The 19,491-nt window shown below is 45.5% G+C and overlaps 1 protein-coding gene across 2 annotated transcripts in view; it reads left to right on the top strand.

The window, feature by feature from the left end:
- The window catches only part of ZCCHC17 (zinc finger CCHC-type containing 17), a 39,361-nt gene extending 21,810 nt beyond the window's left edge, over positions 1-17,551 (top strand). For both annotated transcript variants that reach the window (XM_040424318.1, XM_040424319.1), the window contains exons 7-8: positions 15,878-16,002; positions 17,174-17,551. In XM_040424318.1, coding sequence (XP_040280252.1) covers positions 15,878-16,002; positions 17,174-17,359 — 311 coding nt within the window. In that variant the 3' untranslated portion in view covers positions 17,360-17,551. The remainder of the gene's footprint in view (positions 1-15,877; positions 16,003-17,173) is intronic.
- The last annotated feature ends 1,940 nt before the right edge of the window (positions 17,552-19,491 follow it).

The following is a 19,491-nucleotide window of genomic DNA, read 5'->3' as shown; positions in this document are numbered from 1 at the left end:
ATAAGCGTACAGATTAATTTGGAATTTAGATTATGAGCCCCAATGAGGACTGGTACAGATGTGAGTGATGCGTGATATGTTAACATATTATTATTTTATCTAGTGTTAACTGTCCATAAGATAACGGTTTCCTGTGATTAGTATAGGGCAGGGGTGGGGAACCTTTTTGCTGCCAAGGGCCGTTTGGATATTTGTTACATCGTTCGCGGGCCATACAAAATTCTCAACTTAAAAATTTGACTGCTATATTTGGTCAAACATTTAACTGACTTAGGTGTAAGTTACAGAAATTGTGCTTCAATAAAAAAAAAATCTAGAGCGCTGTATTTTTGCAGCACAAAATGGCACCTGTACTATATCTATATGTATGTATGTATGTGTGTGTGTGTATATGTGTGTGTATATGTGTGTGTGTGTGTGTGTGTGTGTGTGTGTATATGTATATATATATATATATATATATATATATATATATATATATATATATATATATATATATGCGCTATTTTGACCAAACATAGCAGTCTATTTTTTAAGTTCAGAATGTTATTTATTTAGTTCTTTATTTGGCATTAATGGCAGCCAAGCTAAACCCAGGGGGGGTCCAGAGAGGGGTTCACCCAGCTTTCACTCTGCCACTGTCCCTGCCTCTTCCTTCGCAACTGTCCCTGCCTTTTGTCCCTTTCTCAATCTCAGATCTGCCCATCAGCCTCCTATTAGACCCCTCCTCCCTCCCCAGCCTCAGATCATTTTCACTACATGTTCTGGTAGGGGGCTGGGGGCCACATGCATTGATCCTGAGGGCCATATGCGGCCCGCGGGCCAGAGGTTCCACACCCCTGGTATAGGGGATATGCCAGGACAGTTGTTTTCTTAGGATCTCTCCTTGCTCTTTATTCTATAAGAAACCTATTACCTTGATAAGGATGTCAAGGGGTTACCATAGCAACCAGCCAAAGGTGGACGCAGTTGCTTGTGCACTTGGGAATACCGTTTTCAGACTGAGCTCTGTGTTTAATGCTTCTTACAGTCTCGCATCAGGGATGGGGCAGTGACCGTGACAGCTGTAGTTAGATAATGGCGATGCTGCCTATGCTGGGACTTGTCTTGGAACTGTTGAGGTAAAGCAAGGAAAAGGGAAATCACTAATATTGCTTAAAGGGGTTGTGCCATGAAAATTATTTTACATCTTTCAAACCTGAACTTGGATCTGTATACTTTTGTAATTAAAAATGTATTCTAGCCAGTGAGCTATTCCTTATTTGTTCTTTACCTTATTTCTCCGTCCACCTCACTGAGATGGTCGCACGCGTGCAGTTTAAATCTTCAACTGCCGCCAGCCATATCTTCTTTTAGAAGCTGTGGCAGTTACAGGAAAAGAGCTACAGCAGAACCAGTCTGAAATCTAGAAGAACAATTGGAGCAATAAATGGGGAGATCTCAGGATCCATGAGAGATACATAGGTGGTTCTAGGGGTATATTGGGTTGTGAGACGGCTCACCTGTTTATTATATATGAAACGGGTGCTCCAACTGATAGACACACCCAGTCTATAAAATACAAGGTAGGAGAAATATATATATTTTTCTATATTTTTCTATTCTATTTAAATCACATGGATATTCACATATAAATAATGGAAGGAGTATAACAACATATACTTTGTGACTACTTTGGGTACTGGCAGCGATATATAGACATCCAAGATACTTTCTATATACACTGCTCAAAAAAATAAAGGGAACACAAAAATAACACATCCTAGATCTGAGTTAATTAAATATTCTTCTGAAATACTTTGTTCTTTACATAGTTGAATGTGCTGACAACAAAGTCACACAAAAATAAAAAAATGGAAATCAAATTTTTCAACCCATGGAGGTCTGGATTTGGAGTCACACTCAAAATTAAAGTGGAAAAACACACTACAGGCTGATCCAACTTTGATGTAATGTCCTTAAAACAAGTCAAAATGAGGCTCAGTAGTGTGTGTGGCCTCCACGTGCCTGTATGACCTCCCTACAACGCCTGTGCATGCTCCTGATGAGGTGGCGGACGGTCTCCTGAGGGATCTCCTCCCAGACCTGAACTGAAGCATCTGCCAACTCCTGGACAGTCTGTGGTGCAACGTGACGTTGGTGGATAGAGCGAGACATGATGTCCCAGATGTGCCCAATTGGATTCAGGTCTGGGGAACGGGCGGGCCAGTCCATAGCATCAATGCCTTCGTCTTTTAGGAACTGCTGACACACTCCAGCCACATGAGGTCTAGCATTGTCTTGCATTAGGAGGAACCCAGGGCCAACCGCACCAACATATGGTCTCACAAGGGGTCTGAGGATCTCATCTCCGTACCTAATGGCAGTCAGGCTACCTCTGGCGAGCACATGGAGGGCTGTGCGGCCCTCCAAAGAAATGCCACCCCACACCATTACTGACCCAATGCCAAATCGGTCATGCTGGAGGATGTTGCAGGCAGCAGAACGTTCTCCACGGCGTCTCCAGACTCTGTCACGTCTGTCACATGTGCTCAGTGTGAACCTGCTTTCATCTGTGAAGAGCACAGGGCGCCAGTGGCGAATTTGCCAATCTTGGTGTTCTCTGGCAAATGCCAAACGTCCTGCACGGTGTTGGGCTGTAAGCACAACCCCCACCTGTGGACGTCGGGCCCTCATATCACCCTCATGGAGTCTGTTACTGACCGTTTGAGCAGACACATGCACATTTGTGGCCTGCTGGAGGTCATTTTGCAGGGCTCTGGCAGTGCTCCTCCTGTTCCTCCTTGCACAAAGGCGGAGGTAGCGGTCCTGCTGCTGGGTTGTTGCCCTTCTACGGCCTCCTCCACGTCTCCTGATGTACTGGCTTGTCTCCTGGTAGCGCCTCCATGCTCTGGACACTACGCTGACAGACACAGCAAACCTTCTTGCCACAGCTCGCATTGATGTGCCATCCTGAATAAGCTGCACTACCTGAGCCACTTGTGTGGGTTGTAGACTCCGTCTCATGCTACCACTAGAGTGAAAGCACCGCCAGCATTCAAAAGTGACCAAAACATCAGCCAGGAAGCATAGGAACTGAGAAGTGATCTGTGGTCACCACCTGCAGAACCACTCCTTTATTGGGGGTGTCTTGCTAATTGCCTATAATTTCCACCTGTTGTCTATCCCATTTGCACAACAGCATGTGAAATTGATTGTCACTCAGTGTTGCTTCCTAAGTGGACAGTTTGATTTCACAGAAGTGTGATTGACTTGGAGTTACATTGTGTTGTTTAAGTGTTCCCTTTATTTTTTTGAGCAGTGTATATATGTATAATAAATATTGAATGTTATATACCAGAAAAGTCTACGTATATAAATATACTTCCATATGAGGTGTGCACAACTAACCTACATTTTATATGTGGTTCTAGCTTTGTTAGAAAGAGATTGTCCTGTACTTTATGATGTCTGATTTTCATTTTTTACATCAGTCATGAGATAACCCCTTAAACGCCCAGCGCCGTACATGTACGGCACGCTGATCAGGCGGGTGCAGGAGCCCGATCACAGGCAGGGGTCCGGAAGTCACTGATAGCCGGACCCCTGCTATATGCGCCGGCATCGGTGAAAACACAGATGCTGGCGCATTAACCCTTGATGTGCTACGGTCAGCACTGACCGCAGCACGTGCGATGTCCTTGCAGGGACGGAGCAGCCATTGGGTCCCCGTGCTGCTGTGACGGGGAGCCGATGGCAGGGAAGGTAACCAGATGCCTTCCGTGACAGCCTGTGAGATCCAGCCCCCTGGATCTCACAGGCAAGCAGGCTGAAGTGTATTACATTCAGTCATACACTTACAGCCAATGCATCACAATACAGACCCCCAAAAGTTGAAGTTTCTTTTTTTTTACAAAAAAATTTAAAGTTTCAAGTAAAAAAAAAAAAAGGGTCCTTTTCCCAAAATAAAGTATAAAAAAAAAAAAAGGGAGAAAAAGAAATGTAGACATATTGGGTATCGCCGCGTCTGTATCGACCTAACCCTTCAGGTGAACACCGTCCAAAAAAAATATTTTTTTTTTGTCACCTTACATCACTTAAGGTGCAACACCAAGCAATCAAAAAGGTGTATGCCCCCCAAAATCATACCAATCTAACCGTCACCTTATCCCACAAAAATGAGCCCTTACCTAACCTCTCATGTGATCCACACTCAAGCAAGGGTTAACAGCCAAACAAAACTCTATTTATGGCCCTGATTCGGTAGTTTACAGAAACACCCCATATGTGGTTGTAAACTGCTGTACGGGCACACGGTAGGGCGCAGAAGGAAAGGAATGCCATGCGGTTTTTGGAAGGCAGATTTTGCTGGACTGGTTTTTTGACACCATGTCCCATTTGAAGCCCCCCTGATGCACCCCTAGAGTTGAAACTCTAAAAAAGTGACCCTATTTTGGAAACTACGGGATAGTTTGGCAGTTTTGTTGGTGCTATTTTAGGGTACATATGATTTTTGGTTGCTCTATATTACACTTTTTGTGAGGCAAGGTAACAAGAAATAGCTGTTTTGGCACAGTTTTTATTTTTTTGTTATTTACAACATTCATCTGACAGGTTAGATCATGTAGTATTTTTTATAGAGCTGGTTGTCACGGACACGACAATACCAAATATGTCTACTTTTTTTTTGTTTGTTTCAGTTTTACATAACAAAGGATTTAAAAAAAATTCTATCTATTCTATTCTTTAGTGTCTCCACATTCTGAAAGCCATAGTTTTATTTATATTTTTGGGCGACTGTCTTGTGTAGGGGCTCATTTTTTATTTTTTTTTCAGGATGAGATGACTGGCACTATTTTGAGGGTGCGTATGACTTTTTGATTGCTTGCTATTACACTTTTTGTGATGTAAAGTGACAAAAAATGGCTTTTTGTACACCGTATATGTGTATGTATATATGTGTGTGTGTATATGTGTGTATATGTATGTGTGTGTGTGTGTGTGTGTATATATATATATATATATATATATATATATATATATATATATATATATATATATATATATATAAAAAATTTTAACAAATCTTTATTGTCGTTGAGACAAATTGATCAGCAGATACATGTCAATTACAATAATTGCAGAACATGAATCATTATACATGTACATTGTTACTTACACTTATAAGCATTGCATTTAGGTGTTGGCACAAAAAACGGAACACAAACCCTAACCTTGTCCAAACCCATATCTCAGCCCATCTTCACCCCTTCACCCAAAGGCACACCTTTGATTAGATCCTGTTTTAGCCTGATTTTAGCCCACTTTCAGTTTTTCCAATCCATCCTTCAGATCCTTAATCAAGTACCAATGGGGACATTATCCTTTGGATATTCCGACTCGGGAACATGCGCCAGGAGGAACTTTTTCCACACCCGATATAGTTTTTTACCCAAGAGCTCTTTATTATTCAGAGCTTCAAGCCATTCTAAATGAAATGTATGTCTCAGTTGTGTGAGAATCCTTTCCCTGGTTGGTATTTCAGGTTTAAGCCTTCCCCGCAATAGTTTGTTTGGCTATCATCAAAAGCACCTGTCCCGTCTGTGAGAGAACCCTTGTCGATTCTCCTCCCTCCTCTTCTGATGTCTCTGATTCTTTATCCATATGTGTTACTACAATAGATGGAGTAATGCTTCCTCTAAAGCTGCTAATTTGCCGAAGGATCTGGCCCACCATTGACCAAAACCTCTCCAAAGAGGGGCAGCTCCATAAGCCATGGAACAGATCTGTCTTCGGCAATCTGCATTTGGGGCATGCTATTAATCGCTCTGGGTCCCCTCTTTGGTGCGGTAAGTTAAACCCATATATTGCATGGTGCAATATTTTAATATGGGTTTCTCGCCATTTTTCATTAGTTATCGCCTTATATAAGGCCGACAGACCTGCATATACGTGTTTGGAGATCTCCTCTATTTCCAATATCTGTCCCCATTTATTGAACATTTTCATGCGATTTTCATTTTCATTTGTCCCGTAGCAATTGATAAAGTAACGTTATAGTGGGTCTAATCTTAATACTAAGGAGAGAATCAAACTCCTTTTGTTTCCACTCCTGAGAGAGGTCCCTAGAAAGATTTCTACAGTAATTCTTAACTTGCAGAAACGGTAGGTAGTTAAATCCCCGTAGTCCCCATCTTTTCTCAAGTTCTTGCAGCGTGGCCCAGCGATTTTCTCCTTCTTTAAATAGATCTCCCAATTTTGTTACCCCTTTTTGTATCCATTTCTGAAAGAGTTTGTCATTACTACCCGGCTTAAAGCCAGGGTTACGTATCAATGGTAGATGTTTGGAAATCTGATATGATAGATGAAAGTGTTTCCTCAGTATCTTCCATGCTATTATTGTGTCTCTCAGTAACAGTGACCTTTTTATTGAGGTCAGAAGTTTGGATAGACTAGTATGCATTAGGGCTACCAGGTCCCATTATGCGGCCAGCTGTCTTTCCACTCAAATCTAACATTAGAATGATGTTTTGTTGACCCAGTCCAAGATATGTCTGCTAAGGCAGTGTTTCCCAACCAGTGTGCCTCCAGCTGTTGCAAAACTACAAATCCCAGCATGCCCGCTCAGCCAAAGGCTGTCCGGGCATGCTGGGAGTTGTAGTTTTGCAACAGCTGGAGGCACACTGGTTGGGAAACACTGTGCTAAGGCACGTTACATTATACCCTCGTACATCTGGGAAATTGAATCCTCTGTGCTCTTTACTCAGTTTTAGTTTTTCTAGTGAGATTCTCGGTTTCTTTCCATTCCACAGAAATCTAGTAAACCTGCTCTCTAGCAATTTAATATCGGCATGTCTGAGCAATAATGGGATGGTCTGTAGTGGATATAGGAGCCTAGACATTCCCATCATTTTAATTAGATGGCATCTCCCCGCCAGTGATAAAGGTAAATTTTTCCATCTAGTCAGGTCTGCTACTATTTTGGCTATCAGCAGAGGGTAATTTAACTGGTATAGTGAATGAGGGTTCTTCCCTATTTTTATCCCCAAATATGTAATGTGGGAGATAGCTTGTGTAACAGAAAAACGGGACAACCATCTTAGATGCCTGCTCTTTTCCAGCGATAATGTCAACAACTCGCATTTAGATGTGTTCACCTTATAGCCTGAATAAGAGCCAAAAACCTTGAGCGCCTCAAAAATTTTCTCCATATGACTTTGTGGCTTGGCTTAGAAGAGGATAATGTCATCTGCGAATAATGCTGTCCTCAGCTGCTTGTCCCCTACCATTATCCCTTCAAATAGGTCTGATTGATTCAGACTCCTTGCCAAGGGTTCCAATGCCAGGTTAAAGAGGAGGGGCAACAGAGGGCACCCCTGCCGTGTGCCTTTCTGTAGAGGAAAAGGCTTTGAAAGGAAGCCCTGTGTGTACACTCTCGCACTAGGGTTACTATACAACCTGGATAAGAACATCCTAAAGGGTCCACTAAAACCCATCTTATCAAGGCCCACCTAACATTATCAAATGCTTTCTCTGCATCTAACGTGAGCATGGCTGGGGTTTCTCCTACTTTCGGATCTCTATTCACCTTATCTAGGACTGCCATTACTGTTCTAATGTTTGTTACGGCCGAACGTCCTTGGACGAATCCCACCTGTTCAGGTGTAATAAGGGTAGGCAGAAATATCGCTAGACTGTCTGCCATCAGCTTAGAAAGTACCTTAGTGTCAACATTAATAAGGGAGATGGGTCTATACGAACCCGGTAGCTGGGGATCCTTCCCTGCTTTGGGCAGAAATTTAATATAGGAAACATTCTCCTTATCAGGATGCGCATTTCCTTTTAGTACCTCATTGAATAAACGCACTAGGGTTGGTGAGACTTGTGCCGCTAGGGCTTTATAACATTCCCCCGTGAGGCCATCAGGTCCTGGGGCTTTAGAGTTCCCTAGATGTTTGATTACCGATTGAAGCTCCTCGACCGTAATATCTTCATTTAAAAACGCAATCTGATCCTGGTTAATTGTCGGTAGCCTAACTTGTTCAAGGAGGGTGTCAGTGAGATCGTTTTGAGTCTCATCTTTATATAGCGCCCTATAGTATTCCTCCACTATGCTGTTAATACCAGATGGGTCATTGACCACTTCATTTTTCACATTTTTAAGACTGGGGATGAACTTGGGTTGTCTCCGTCCTTTAGCCAAGTTAGCAAGTAGACGTCCGGCCTTATTTCCAAATGTATGCAGGGTGGCTTCAAATGAGGTGATTTTCAGAGATTCCCTGTCCCTTATGTATTTTTTTCACATTGCTGGCGCTTCGGTCCATTTCCTCTTCTCTTCCCCGGTAGGATTGTCAACAAAGGTGGTGTATGTTTGTCTGACTTTGTTACTAGCCCTGTCTAACTGTATTGTATTTTTTTTCTTCAACCCGAAAACGAGATTCATAATCCTCCCTCTTATTACCGCCTTGGATGCATTCCAGAACAATTCCGGATCATCTATATGAGCCTTATTGGTGTCCTGGTATTCTTCCCACCATCCTATTAATTTGTTCACAAAGTCCTCATTAGAAGTCAAATGTGAGGGAAATCTCCAAATGGAATCCGGACTCTGGGGATAAGAATCCCTCAGGAACAGTTCCACAGGCGCGTGATCAGAAATAACCATATCACCAATGTCAGCTGACTCAACTTTCCCCTGCAGAGATTGGTGCACCAGAATATAATCTATACGGGACCACGAATCCATCGCATGGGAGTAAAAGGTGAAACTTCTCTCGTCCGGATGAAGTTGGCGCCAAGGATCTATCAACCCCGCCCCTAGCATCATTGGTTCCAGGACTTTATCTTGCGACCTACTCCCATCAGCCCTATGCATATTACGTTTCCTATCCTCCAGATCCTTTATTACTGAATTAAAATCTCCCCCTACTATCTTGTTGGGGCATTGGTCTTTTAGCAGCTCTTTTTCTAGTTCCCTGAAGAATTGAGCATTGCTGGAATTAGGACCATAAATGCTATATATACTGTACTGGGACCCTTGGACTTGAAGTACTACATTAACCCATCTTCCTTGTGTGTCTGCCTGGGACCTTATAACTTGACAGTTAAGCTTGGTGAGCGTTGGCCTCTCGGTATGGGCTCCATCTCGCCGTCGTTCCAATCCTGGCTCACCAGTACCTTCTCTTCTTTGTTGCCATTCGGTCCCGGACGATTTCCAGAGATGACAGATCTTGAATTCTGGTATTCTCTTCTTTCCTTGCCCTCTAGCCGTTGAAGCAGTTCTTCCGCACAGTGCCATCTTTTAGGGTCACTCTCAGACGCGCCGGATATTGCAACTGGAAACTGATCTGTTGTCCGTAGAGAGCCGTACAAACATGGCTGAAGTCCCTCCTCTGTCGAGCAACCGCCGCCGAATAATCGGCGAATAATAAGACTGTGTTTCCCCTAATCTTCAGGGGTTCCTTCCTTGCTCTGAAGGCTCTTAGGATCGCCTCTTTGTCGCTATAATCCAGGTATCTCATGATGATCTGGCGAGGTTTAGGGGTTTCTTCCCGTATTTTGTGGCCTCTGGGCGTCTGGGTTAGGACCAATTCTGTGGGCTCTCTCTACTTTATGTCTGTCTTCCAAGCCCAGTGCGTATAGGAGCTCCCGTTCGCAGATGTCCATGAGAGTCTGTGGCTTAATGCTTTCCGGCAGTCCCAGCAGCCTCAAATTGTTCCGCCTGGACCTATTTTCAAGGTCTTCCAGACGATCTCTCAGAATTATGTTCTGCTTATATAAGTCCTGTGCATCCCTCTCAGACTTGGCAGATATATCTTCTATCGAGGCTACCCTCCGCTCCAATTCATCCAAACGGGAATCATGTTGAGTTACCGCCTCATGAAGCTCATGTAGAGACTGTGACAATGTGTTGGATAATGTCTCCTTGATGTCAGGCGCCAGGTGTCTAGCCACTTCAATGGCCAGCGTCTTATCATCGATCACTTGTGCTCCCAGAGCTTCTCCTTGCTGTGTGGAGGAAAGCGTTTCTGTTTCTGGGTCAGCCACTAGCGAAGTAGAGCGGGAATCCGCAATCTTGCTGACCATATTCTCCCTGCGTGTACCTGTGCCACTTGTGATCTTTCGGCTCCCGCTTCTCAGGAGGTATCGGTCCATGAACCGAGGTATCCAGGTATGCGATAGACCTCTCCCCTTCCTCTAGGTCTTCTGTCCGGCGTTAAAATGTAAGCGGGTGCGCTTTTGTGGTGAGAGATTATCGGAGCCCTCTTACTCCGTGTCCTGCATCTCAGCGCCGGAACCGGAAGTCCGTATTTATATATATTTCTCGCCCATTCCATTGGGGGACACAGACCATGGGTATAGCTTAGGCCATTACTAGGAGGAGACACTATGCAAATAATAAAAAAAAACAGCTCCTCCTCCACTGGCTATACCCCCATGCTCCAACAGGAGGACCTCAGTTTTAGCTTAGTGTCGGATAAGGAGGTGACACTCCTGCTCCTGCAGGGTTGTCCCTGTAGTTTTTTCTTCTCCTGTTTGTTTTTTTCTAAACAGAGAACGCAGGGTCGCATGGTGCGTCCCTGGTCTCTCAGTGGAGCGAGCGCCGGGGTCGAATGGCCGTCCCCGGCTACCTCCCTTTCCCCCCAGAAGATAAGTGGAACCGGGCTCGACCTGCAGCTCCGGTGGCCTACCAGATCCGGGGTCACCTAGTCCTGCCCTCTATCCAGTGCACTGCCACTCCTTGTGCCAGATGACTGAAGAGGTGACCCCCTACTGGTCCAGAACAGAGGGTGAAGACTGCAGGACTCAGATAAGTACATCGGCTCTCCTGCAAACTCCCCCTCCCCCCGTGCTCACACTGTTCTTTAGGGCTTACCTGTGGATCTGGGAGGGCCGGCTGGTTGAGAGGGAGGAGGGATTCCTTCTTGTCCCCTGCATCCTGGCGGTGAACCCTTTTCGGAGCCGGGGTCTGCCTTTTTTCATATTTCCCGCTCGTGTGAAAAAAACGCGACTGGGGGGCGGAGTCTATCGTGTCAGCTCCGGCGCTTCCGCTTTGCCTCAGCGCCTCTCCACGCTTGACTGCTAGTCCAGCTCCTCACAGGGACAGATAGTGTTCAGCAAAACTCCGGGATTGCCGCCATCATGCCAAGACCTGGGGCCCCCCAAAAATCTCAAGCGACACCTCAGGTCCCACTGGGATCCTGTAAGGTCTGCTGCTTGCCACTATCGGTTACAGGCTCCTGTGACTCTTGCCTTGCCTCGGGACAGGATCATCCACCTCCTCCTCCCCCCTCCACCAAACCAGCCCAGTCCCTCCTCCGCCCCTTCGGAGCCCGTGGAGCCCTCCTGGGCCTCTGCCATAGCTAGGGCGGCCGCGGACTTGGCCCAAGTCTCGCGCGCGGCCATGGCCTTTATGGAACGCATGGCGGCCACTGATCCACCGCTTGCGGTGCCTGTGGTTAGCACCGCTCCACCTCCCGGTGCCCCCCACAGAGGACGCTCGACCGTTAAGAGGCAGTGTACGCAGCAGCATCCCTTCCTCGGATGACTCTGCTTCCCCCCCTCGCCTGGAGGCGTGTTCAGCCTCTCCCTCTCGCAGGGATTACAGGTCTGAAGGGGAAAGGTCCGAGGACACTGAGCCGGAACCCTCACCTAAGCTCTCCACCATGGTGGCAGACTTGGTCACGGCGGTACGTGACACCTTTGACATCCAGGGGGAACCTCCTTCTACTAGTAGCCAGGAATTCCCCCTCTTCCACTCCAGAAAACCGGAGGCAGTCACATTCCCCATTCATGGCGAGTTCGCCAAGGTCCTTTCTAAGGATTGGGAACGCCCTAATCACAGTTTTTCTGCTACAAGGCGCATGGATACTCTTTTTATCCTTTCCCGGCAGATAACCTGCAGCAGTGGTCTTCTCCTCCTAAGGTCGACCCGCCGGTGGCCAGATTGGCTAAGAATTACGGCAATACCAGTCCTGGACGGGTCCTCTCTACAGGACTCCGTTGACAGGCGTTTGGACTCTCTCTTTCCAAAGCCATCTTCTCTCTGGCGGGCACAGGTCTGCGGCCCGCGTTCGCCTCGGCCTGGATAGCCAGGGCGCTTTCGGTGTGGTTGCAGCGCCATCATCAGGACCTCGCGGAGCAGGATGCCTCTGCGGACACCCTAAACTTCATCCTCCAGATGTCCCAGGCGACAACATTCCTCTGTGAGGCCTCATTGGACGTCAGACATCTCTTTGCGCGGATTTCGGCCCTCTCAGTCACGCAGCGCAGAGAGGTCTGGTTGAAGGTCTGGGACGCCGACGCTTCCTCCAAGCGCTCCCTCACTAACCTCCCCTTTGCGGGCTCCAGGCTCTTCGGTGCTAAGCTGGATGAGATTATCTCTGACGCTACGGGGGGGGCAAGAGTACACACCTGCCCCAATCTAGATCCAAGCGCGCCTTCAGAGCTCGCCCCTCTGGCTCTAGAAACCAGTCCTTTCGGCGCTTCTCCTCCTCCAGGTCTGCGACAGCCCCCTCCTCCGGCGGCTCTCAGGACTCCCGCAAGAAGCCTTCCTTTAAGCCTCAACCTTCCTGGCGCCCGCGGGCACAGTTCCAGGGGAGTTCTGCCCACCCCGCGGTTCCCAAGCAGTCCTCCGCCTGAAGGGGCGCCCCCACCGCCTCTCTCCTTTCAGCATGTCTGGAGAGCTCATGTTCAAGATGCCTGGGCCCTGGAAATTGTAACTTCCGGTTACAAGATAGAATTTGTTTCCAGACCTCCGGAACGTTTCTTTCCGTCTCGTGTTCCGGGGGATCCGGCCCGAGCCTTGGGCCTTTGACAAGCGGTTTCTTCCTTTCTGGTCAGGGGAGTAGTTGTCCCAGTTCCTCTGGAGGAACAGGGGGCAGGTTTCTACTCAAATCTCTTTGTAGTGCCAAAGAAGGAGGGATCAGTGCGTCCGGTCCTAGACCTGAAGCTGTTAAACAAGTCCCTGCGGGTGCAGAGGTTCCGGATGGAATCCCTCCGCTCAGTTATTGCTTCTCTTCTTCCAGGGGAGTTCCTCGCGTCGGTGGACATCCGGGACGCCTATCTGCATGTCCCTTCCTTTTTGCCCAAGGTGGTCTCTGCCTTCCACCTTAATGAGGACATAGTCCTGCCATTCTTTTGCCCCGCCGAACCCCAAGGAGCGCGCTCTCCATTCTCTGGATGTTGTCCGTGCTTTACAGGTGTACCTGTCGGTTACTGCCCCATTTCGCCGCTCGGACTCCCTTTTTATGGTTCCCGATGGGCCTCGTAAGGGTCTGGCGGCCTCCAAGGTCACTGTGGCTCGGTGGATTCGGTCGACTATTGCCATGGCCTATCGGTCCCGGGGTAGGGTTCCCCCAGCGAGGGTTACCGCGCACTCCACCAGGGCCTCCTGGGCTAGGCGCAATCGAGCCTCTACATCACAACTTTGTAAGTCGGCCACCTGGTCGTCCTTACATACCTTTACAAAGTTCTACCAGCTGCACTCTTTGGCGTCGGCTGATGCTGCCCTAGGGCGCAAGGTATTGCAGGCTGTGGTTCCTGTTTAACCGTTGGACGTTTTCCCTCTGGAGGTGCTGGTCTTCCCACCCCATGGACTGCTCTAGGACGTCCCATGGTCTGTGTCCTCCAATGGAATGGGCGAGAAAAGGAGATTTTTTTTTTTTGTGAAACTTGTCTTTTCCATTGGGGGACACAGCTCCCACCCATTCTTGTCTGTTGCAGGAGGGGTTAGTTCTATTCTAGTTAGACCTTATGGTTAACGGCCCGATGGCGGTGTTCCTTGGTTCTGCTTTTCTTTGTTAATATTTGGTTTCTGATCTCCTTCTCCTACTGCTTTTGCACGCACTGAGGTCGTCCTGTTGGAGCATGGTGGTATAGCCAGTGGAGGAGGAGCGGTTTTTTATTACTTGCATAGTGTCTCCTCCTAGTAATGGCCTAAGATATACCCATGGTCTGTGTCCCCCAATGGAAAAGACGAGAAAAAGATTTTTACAGTTTCTCCAAAAAACTCTTTTTTTTTTTTTTTTTTTTTTTTTTTTTTTTTTTACGGTGTTCACCTGAGGGGTTAGGTCATGTGTGATATTTTTATAGAGTTCTTACGGACGCGGCCATATCTAATATCTCAACTTTTTTATTTATTTATGTAAGTTTTACACTGATTTCATAAAAAATAAAAATCATGTTTTATTGTCTCCATAGTCTGAGAGCGATGAGGTGACTATTAGATTGGTACTATTTTGGGGGGTATACGCCTTTTTGATCGCTTGCTGTTGTACTTTTTGTGATGTAAGGTGACAAAAATTGCATTTTTATTTTTTATATTTTTACACCATTTTTATTTTTTATGATATTTATCGGACAGGGTGGATCATGTGATAGATTTATAGAGACCGTCATTACAAACGCGGCGATACCTAATATGTGTGTTTTTTTTAAATCTTTTTTTACTTTATTAATTTATTACTTTAATTTTATTAAAAACACTTATTTTTTCTTTTTTTTTTTCCTTTTTTTTTTTTTCTTTACTTTATTTCTGATGTTCACTTTTGGGAATCTGATCCTCTCTGCAATGCATTACAATACATTTGTATTGTAATGCATTGCCTGTTCGTGTACTACAGTGAGTAGTACACAAACAGGTTGCCTAGGAGACCCAGCCTGAGGTTGGATCTCCTCGGCTCCAGTAGAAGGCAGTTCCCGATGCCGTGCAAGGCATTGGGCAGCCTCTGCACGGCATCGGGCTGCCTTCTGAGACATCGAGTCCCCGCCACAGCAGCGCAGGGACTCGATGGGCTCCCTCAAACACAAACCCCTTCTATGCTGCGGTAGCGGCATAGAAGGGGTTAATCCGCAGCGATCGCCGATACAGGGGGGTCACAGGACCCCCCTCGGCATTGACCCAGGGTGCCTGCTGATTGATTTCAGCAGGCACCCAGTTCCGATCACCGCCCTGCGGTGATCGGAAATACACAGGGCGTACAGGTACGTCCTGTGTCCGTAACAGGTTAAAAAGTGGGTTTTGGAAGTTTTCTGAAAAATTTCAAGATTTGCTTCTAAGCCTTCTAACGTCCCCAAAAAATAAAATGGCATTCACTAAATGATCCAAACATGAAGTAGACATATGGGGAATGTAAAGTAATAACTATTTTTGGAGTTATTACTATTATAAAAGTAGAGAAATTAAAATTTGCTAATTGTTCCAAATTTTTGGTAAATTTAAAAAAAAATCTTTTTTTATAAATAAATATTTGACTCAATTTTACCACTGTCATGAAGTACAATATGTGACGAGAAAACCATCTCAGAATGGCTTGGATAAGTAAAGGTGTTTTTAAAGTTAGGGTACTTTCACACTAGCGTTATTCTTTTCCGGCATTGAGTTCCGTCCTAGGGGCTCAATACCGGAAAAGAACTGATCAATTTTATCCTAATGCATTCTGAATGGAGAGCACGCTGCTGTATTTTTTCCGGCCAAAATTCCGGAACACAGGCATTATTTTCCATTGAAATGCATTAATGCCGGAGCCGGCACCAAGTGTTCCGGAAAAACGGATCCGGTTTCCCGGTCTGCGCAGACCTTTAAAAATATGAGGAAAAAAAAATACCGGATCCGTTTTTCCGGATGACACCAGAGAGACGGATCCGGTATTTCGATGCATTTGTGAGACGGATCAGTTTACAAATGCTATCAGTTTGCATACGGATTTACGGATCCGGCAGGCAGTTTAGGCGATGGAACTGCCTGCAGGAATCCAACAACGCAAGTGTGAAAGTACCCTTATTACCACATAAAGTGGCACATGTCATATTTGCTAAAAATAGCCTGGGCAGAAAGGTGAAAAATGGCTTGGTCCTGAAAAGGTTAAATATTTATATTTTTTTATTTTTATTTTAGGTCACTTTGCTAAAGATTGTTTCATGCAGCCTGGAGGAACGAAATACAGTTTAGTACCAGAAGAGGAAGAAGATGATGAGGGTGATCACAAGAAAACAGAGAAGCATGTTAAGAAAAAAAAGAAGGTAAAATTGTGACTTGATAATCACCTAATCCAGCGATGTGATTCTAGTATGATTAGTAGTTCCGCAATTAAATTTAGGAGTTGAACCACGTGGACGGTCTTATTTAAGCTGCTGACGTCTGAGGCTTTGGTTGCAGTCCCTGTATTTCTTATTTTATCCTCGATGAGCATGGATTAGCACTGTGAAAGGTGTATTTTGAGAGTTAGACTACACAGTACAACTTGCTCCTTGGAGTGTCTGGCCGGAGGGTGTCATGATTTATTTGAAGCTATGCCCTTTGGCCTCTGCATTTATACAATTCTTATTTCAGTTCTTAAAGAATTCACAGTCAGGGGGTCCAAATAATAATAGTGGTGAAGAACAATATAATTATTCACAGACTGCCTCCATTAAGCCTTTATTAGATATATTAAAACATACCATAGAGTGACTTCTAAAACAGGGGTCAGGGAAAGAAATCTGAACCCTGATGTTTCCCTAATCTTTATAGCCTGCCTACAAAGGAACCTCCTATATACCCGATACTGACAACAGGATAGAGCCCACCACAGTTTGTACAAGTGAATATGTGATGCCCAAAATTATTTTTTGAAATGGGACAAAGTCACACAATTTGCCAATACCCAAAAAATCGATATGCCAGATAGCGTAAAGATACACAGAATGAAAACGGATCCACTTAGTCAATAATTTAGTCTGTCCCAGGTGGTTGCCCGAGGTATCAAGTTCAACAGTTGACCTCATATGATGTAGTCGCCTGACTAAATAATTGACTAAGGGGATCCGTTTTCATTCTGTGTATCTTTACGTTATCTGGCATATCGATTTTAAATATTTTTATTTTTTATTTTTTTGGGCATTGGCAAATTGTGCAATTTTTTGGTAATCACATATTCACTTGTACAAACGGTGGTGGGCTCTAACCTGATGTCAGGGCCTTCTTATGGTATATAGGAGGTTCCTGATACGGGATCCATTCCATTTGTAGGGTTCAGATTTCTTTACCTGTACCCTGACCCCTATTTTAGAAGGCACTCTATGGTATGTTTTAATATATCTAATAAAGGCTAAGTCTTACGGTAATTATTTCAGTTCTTAGAAAGTTCTGGCTTGATTAAACCGAGCGCTCTATATTGGTTAGTGTCTCACCAGCTCTACCGTTCATTTGCAGGAAAAGAAGAGAAAAATGCATCGGAAAGAAAAGAACGATTCTTCAGGAACAGAGAGCTCATCAGGCAGAAGTTCTGACGGTTCAGACTCTGAGCCCTCCAGAAAGAAGAGACGCCATACAGAGAAAAGCAAAAAGACCTCAAAGAAAAAGAAAAAAAAGCACAAGAAGCACAAACAAAGGGACTGAGAAGGGTCATCGTTTACACTGGTGTAGTCCTGTAGTGCTGGGACTGCTATATCCTCTCTCAGGCAGCAGGAAGCAATTTTCCATGCAGCTGTTCTATGCAGCTTTATGTGAAATTTAAGCTGTCCAGTTCCCATCGTCCAGTCCCAGGGGTATATGACAGATGCATCAAAATAAAAATAAAATAACCATGGACTTCTGCATAGTTATTTGTGATTCTGAGCAAACAGCTGCCATGTACCTTTTAACAGTAAATGGAAGAGCTTTTTGTTCTTGGTATATACTATACTGCACTCGGCGAGGGTGGCATATGGGAGCTGACGGGTTCCCTTTTAAGATTGGTTTCAGGCATGAGTGGATTCTAAAGGAATGGGAAATATAAAGAAAGGACTTTATATTTTTCCTCCCTGCTGACTCCAATTTGGGCTCAGAGAAATGGATCATTATACAGCAGTGGCATCAAAAAGTATATTATAGTACATGTCATATTTGCACCACAATTTCAGTGTTCTTGACAATTCAAAGCGAGTGGGGCTTAGGAAGCTCATAGCTGGTGTTTGTTTGAAATTTTGGCTCATGGACTGGTCAGATGCACTGTGACTCTTAATTAATCTGGAGCCTTTTGTGCCAACAGACCTTGTACTACGGTTGACTTTAGTGCCGGTCTTGTAGTGTACCTGCCCCACTCTGTGGATATGCTGGATTTACACATGTAGTTTTCATCCATGCAGTACGTGTATAACTCATGTTTGAGGACTATGTACTGCTATCATTGTGGTGGTACTGCAAGGGAATTGAACACTTGGCAATGGGTTCCCCACTGACAGCAGTTGATCGCTGGACAATTTCTTTAAGGCCAAGTTCACTGTTCTTTCTTTAAGTGAACAAGGATTTTTATAAAAATCCAGTCTACATGTTGTAGCACAGCCACTCAGAAGGAGTTTGCCAGTTAGAACAAGTTATCTTCATTCCACAGGATATTCGAACTGGGGCCATATTCTCCCATATGAGTGGAGCACTGGTCGAGCATGCACACCTTTTCACCCTCTCTCTCTCTCGATTGTACTCTGCTATATCTGGCAGTCCCATAAATTCTGAATGGAGCAGTGGTCCACATGTTCGACCATCACTCAAATAGGGGACAAAGGATCCAAGTTCTCATGATCGATAGGGATCCTAGAATTTGGACTCTCACTGATCTAACAGTTATCCTCAATTCAGTGGATAGGCAGATACATTGTTCTAACAGGATAGTCCTTTAACGGGAATCTGTCCACATGATTCTGGACTATTATCTTCAGTAATACGTGAGTAGTGCTGCACATAAGGAGTCTAGATTTTATTTTTTCCTACTGGCTCAGTTATTTCAGTCAGCCCCATAGAAATTAATGGGAAGAGCGCTTGGGCGTGCCGGACTCGTGGAAACCCAGGATCCTCCAGTCACAACCTTCCCCGCTCCATTCTCTGTGTAGGTGCGGGTCACAGAGGTGGGACCCGCACCTATCAGACAATGGGGGCATATCCTAGCAATATGCCCCCATTATCCCAGATGGGACGTTCCACATTATTAAGCAGGTGACAGGTTTTAAGTAATCTGAGAAAGAAAAAGGATCTCTCTGCTGCCGAAAAGCATCAAATAGTGCAATACCTTTGACAAGGGGTTATCAATGTTCTCAAACAGCCCACCCATGTGCCGGGCTCCTCAAAGGGAATATAATTGCGCTGCTCCTGGTCCCCGCACCGCTTCTGCTGCTTCTCCCTGTACATGGATAAAAACATCCGGTGTCAGGGGGGTAGCAGCCAATGGCAGGCGGGGATGGGGACGAGACTCCCTGGCATCGCGGATGACGTTGGGGAGGCCCGTCCCCGCCTGCCATTGGCTGCTAGCCCTCGACACCGGATGTTTTTATCTGTGTACAGGGAGAAGCAGCAGCGGTGGTGCGGGGAGCGGGGTAAATATATTCCCAGTGAGGGGCCCGGCACATGAGGGGACTGTTTGAGAACATGGATAACCCCTTTTAGCGTGATCGTACTGTGGAGAGATCTGTAGCTGATTCAGAGCACAGACTACTTTGTGCAAATAAATGCATAATAAGGAAGGTTTCTGCCAGACAAATTCATCAGATTAAGGCCGA

The sequence above is a fragment of the Bufo bufo genome, chromosome 3 (assembly GCF_905171765.1).
Source record: "Bufo bufo chromosome 3, aBufBuf1.1, whole genome shotgun sequence".
In the NCBI taxonomy this organism is placed as follows: Eukaryota; Metazoa; Chordata; class Amphibia; order Anura; family Bufonidae; genus Bufo; species Bufo bufo.
The sequence above is the reverse complement of the archived record's forward strand: the minus strand, read 5'-3'. Positions and strand labels throughout refer to the sequence as shown.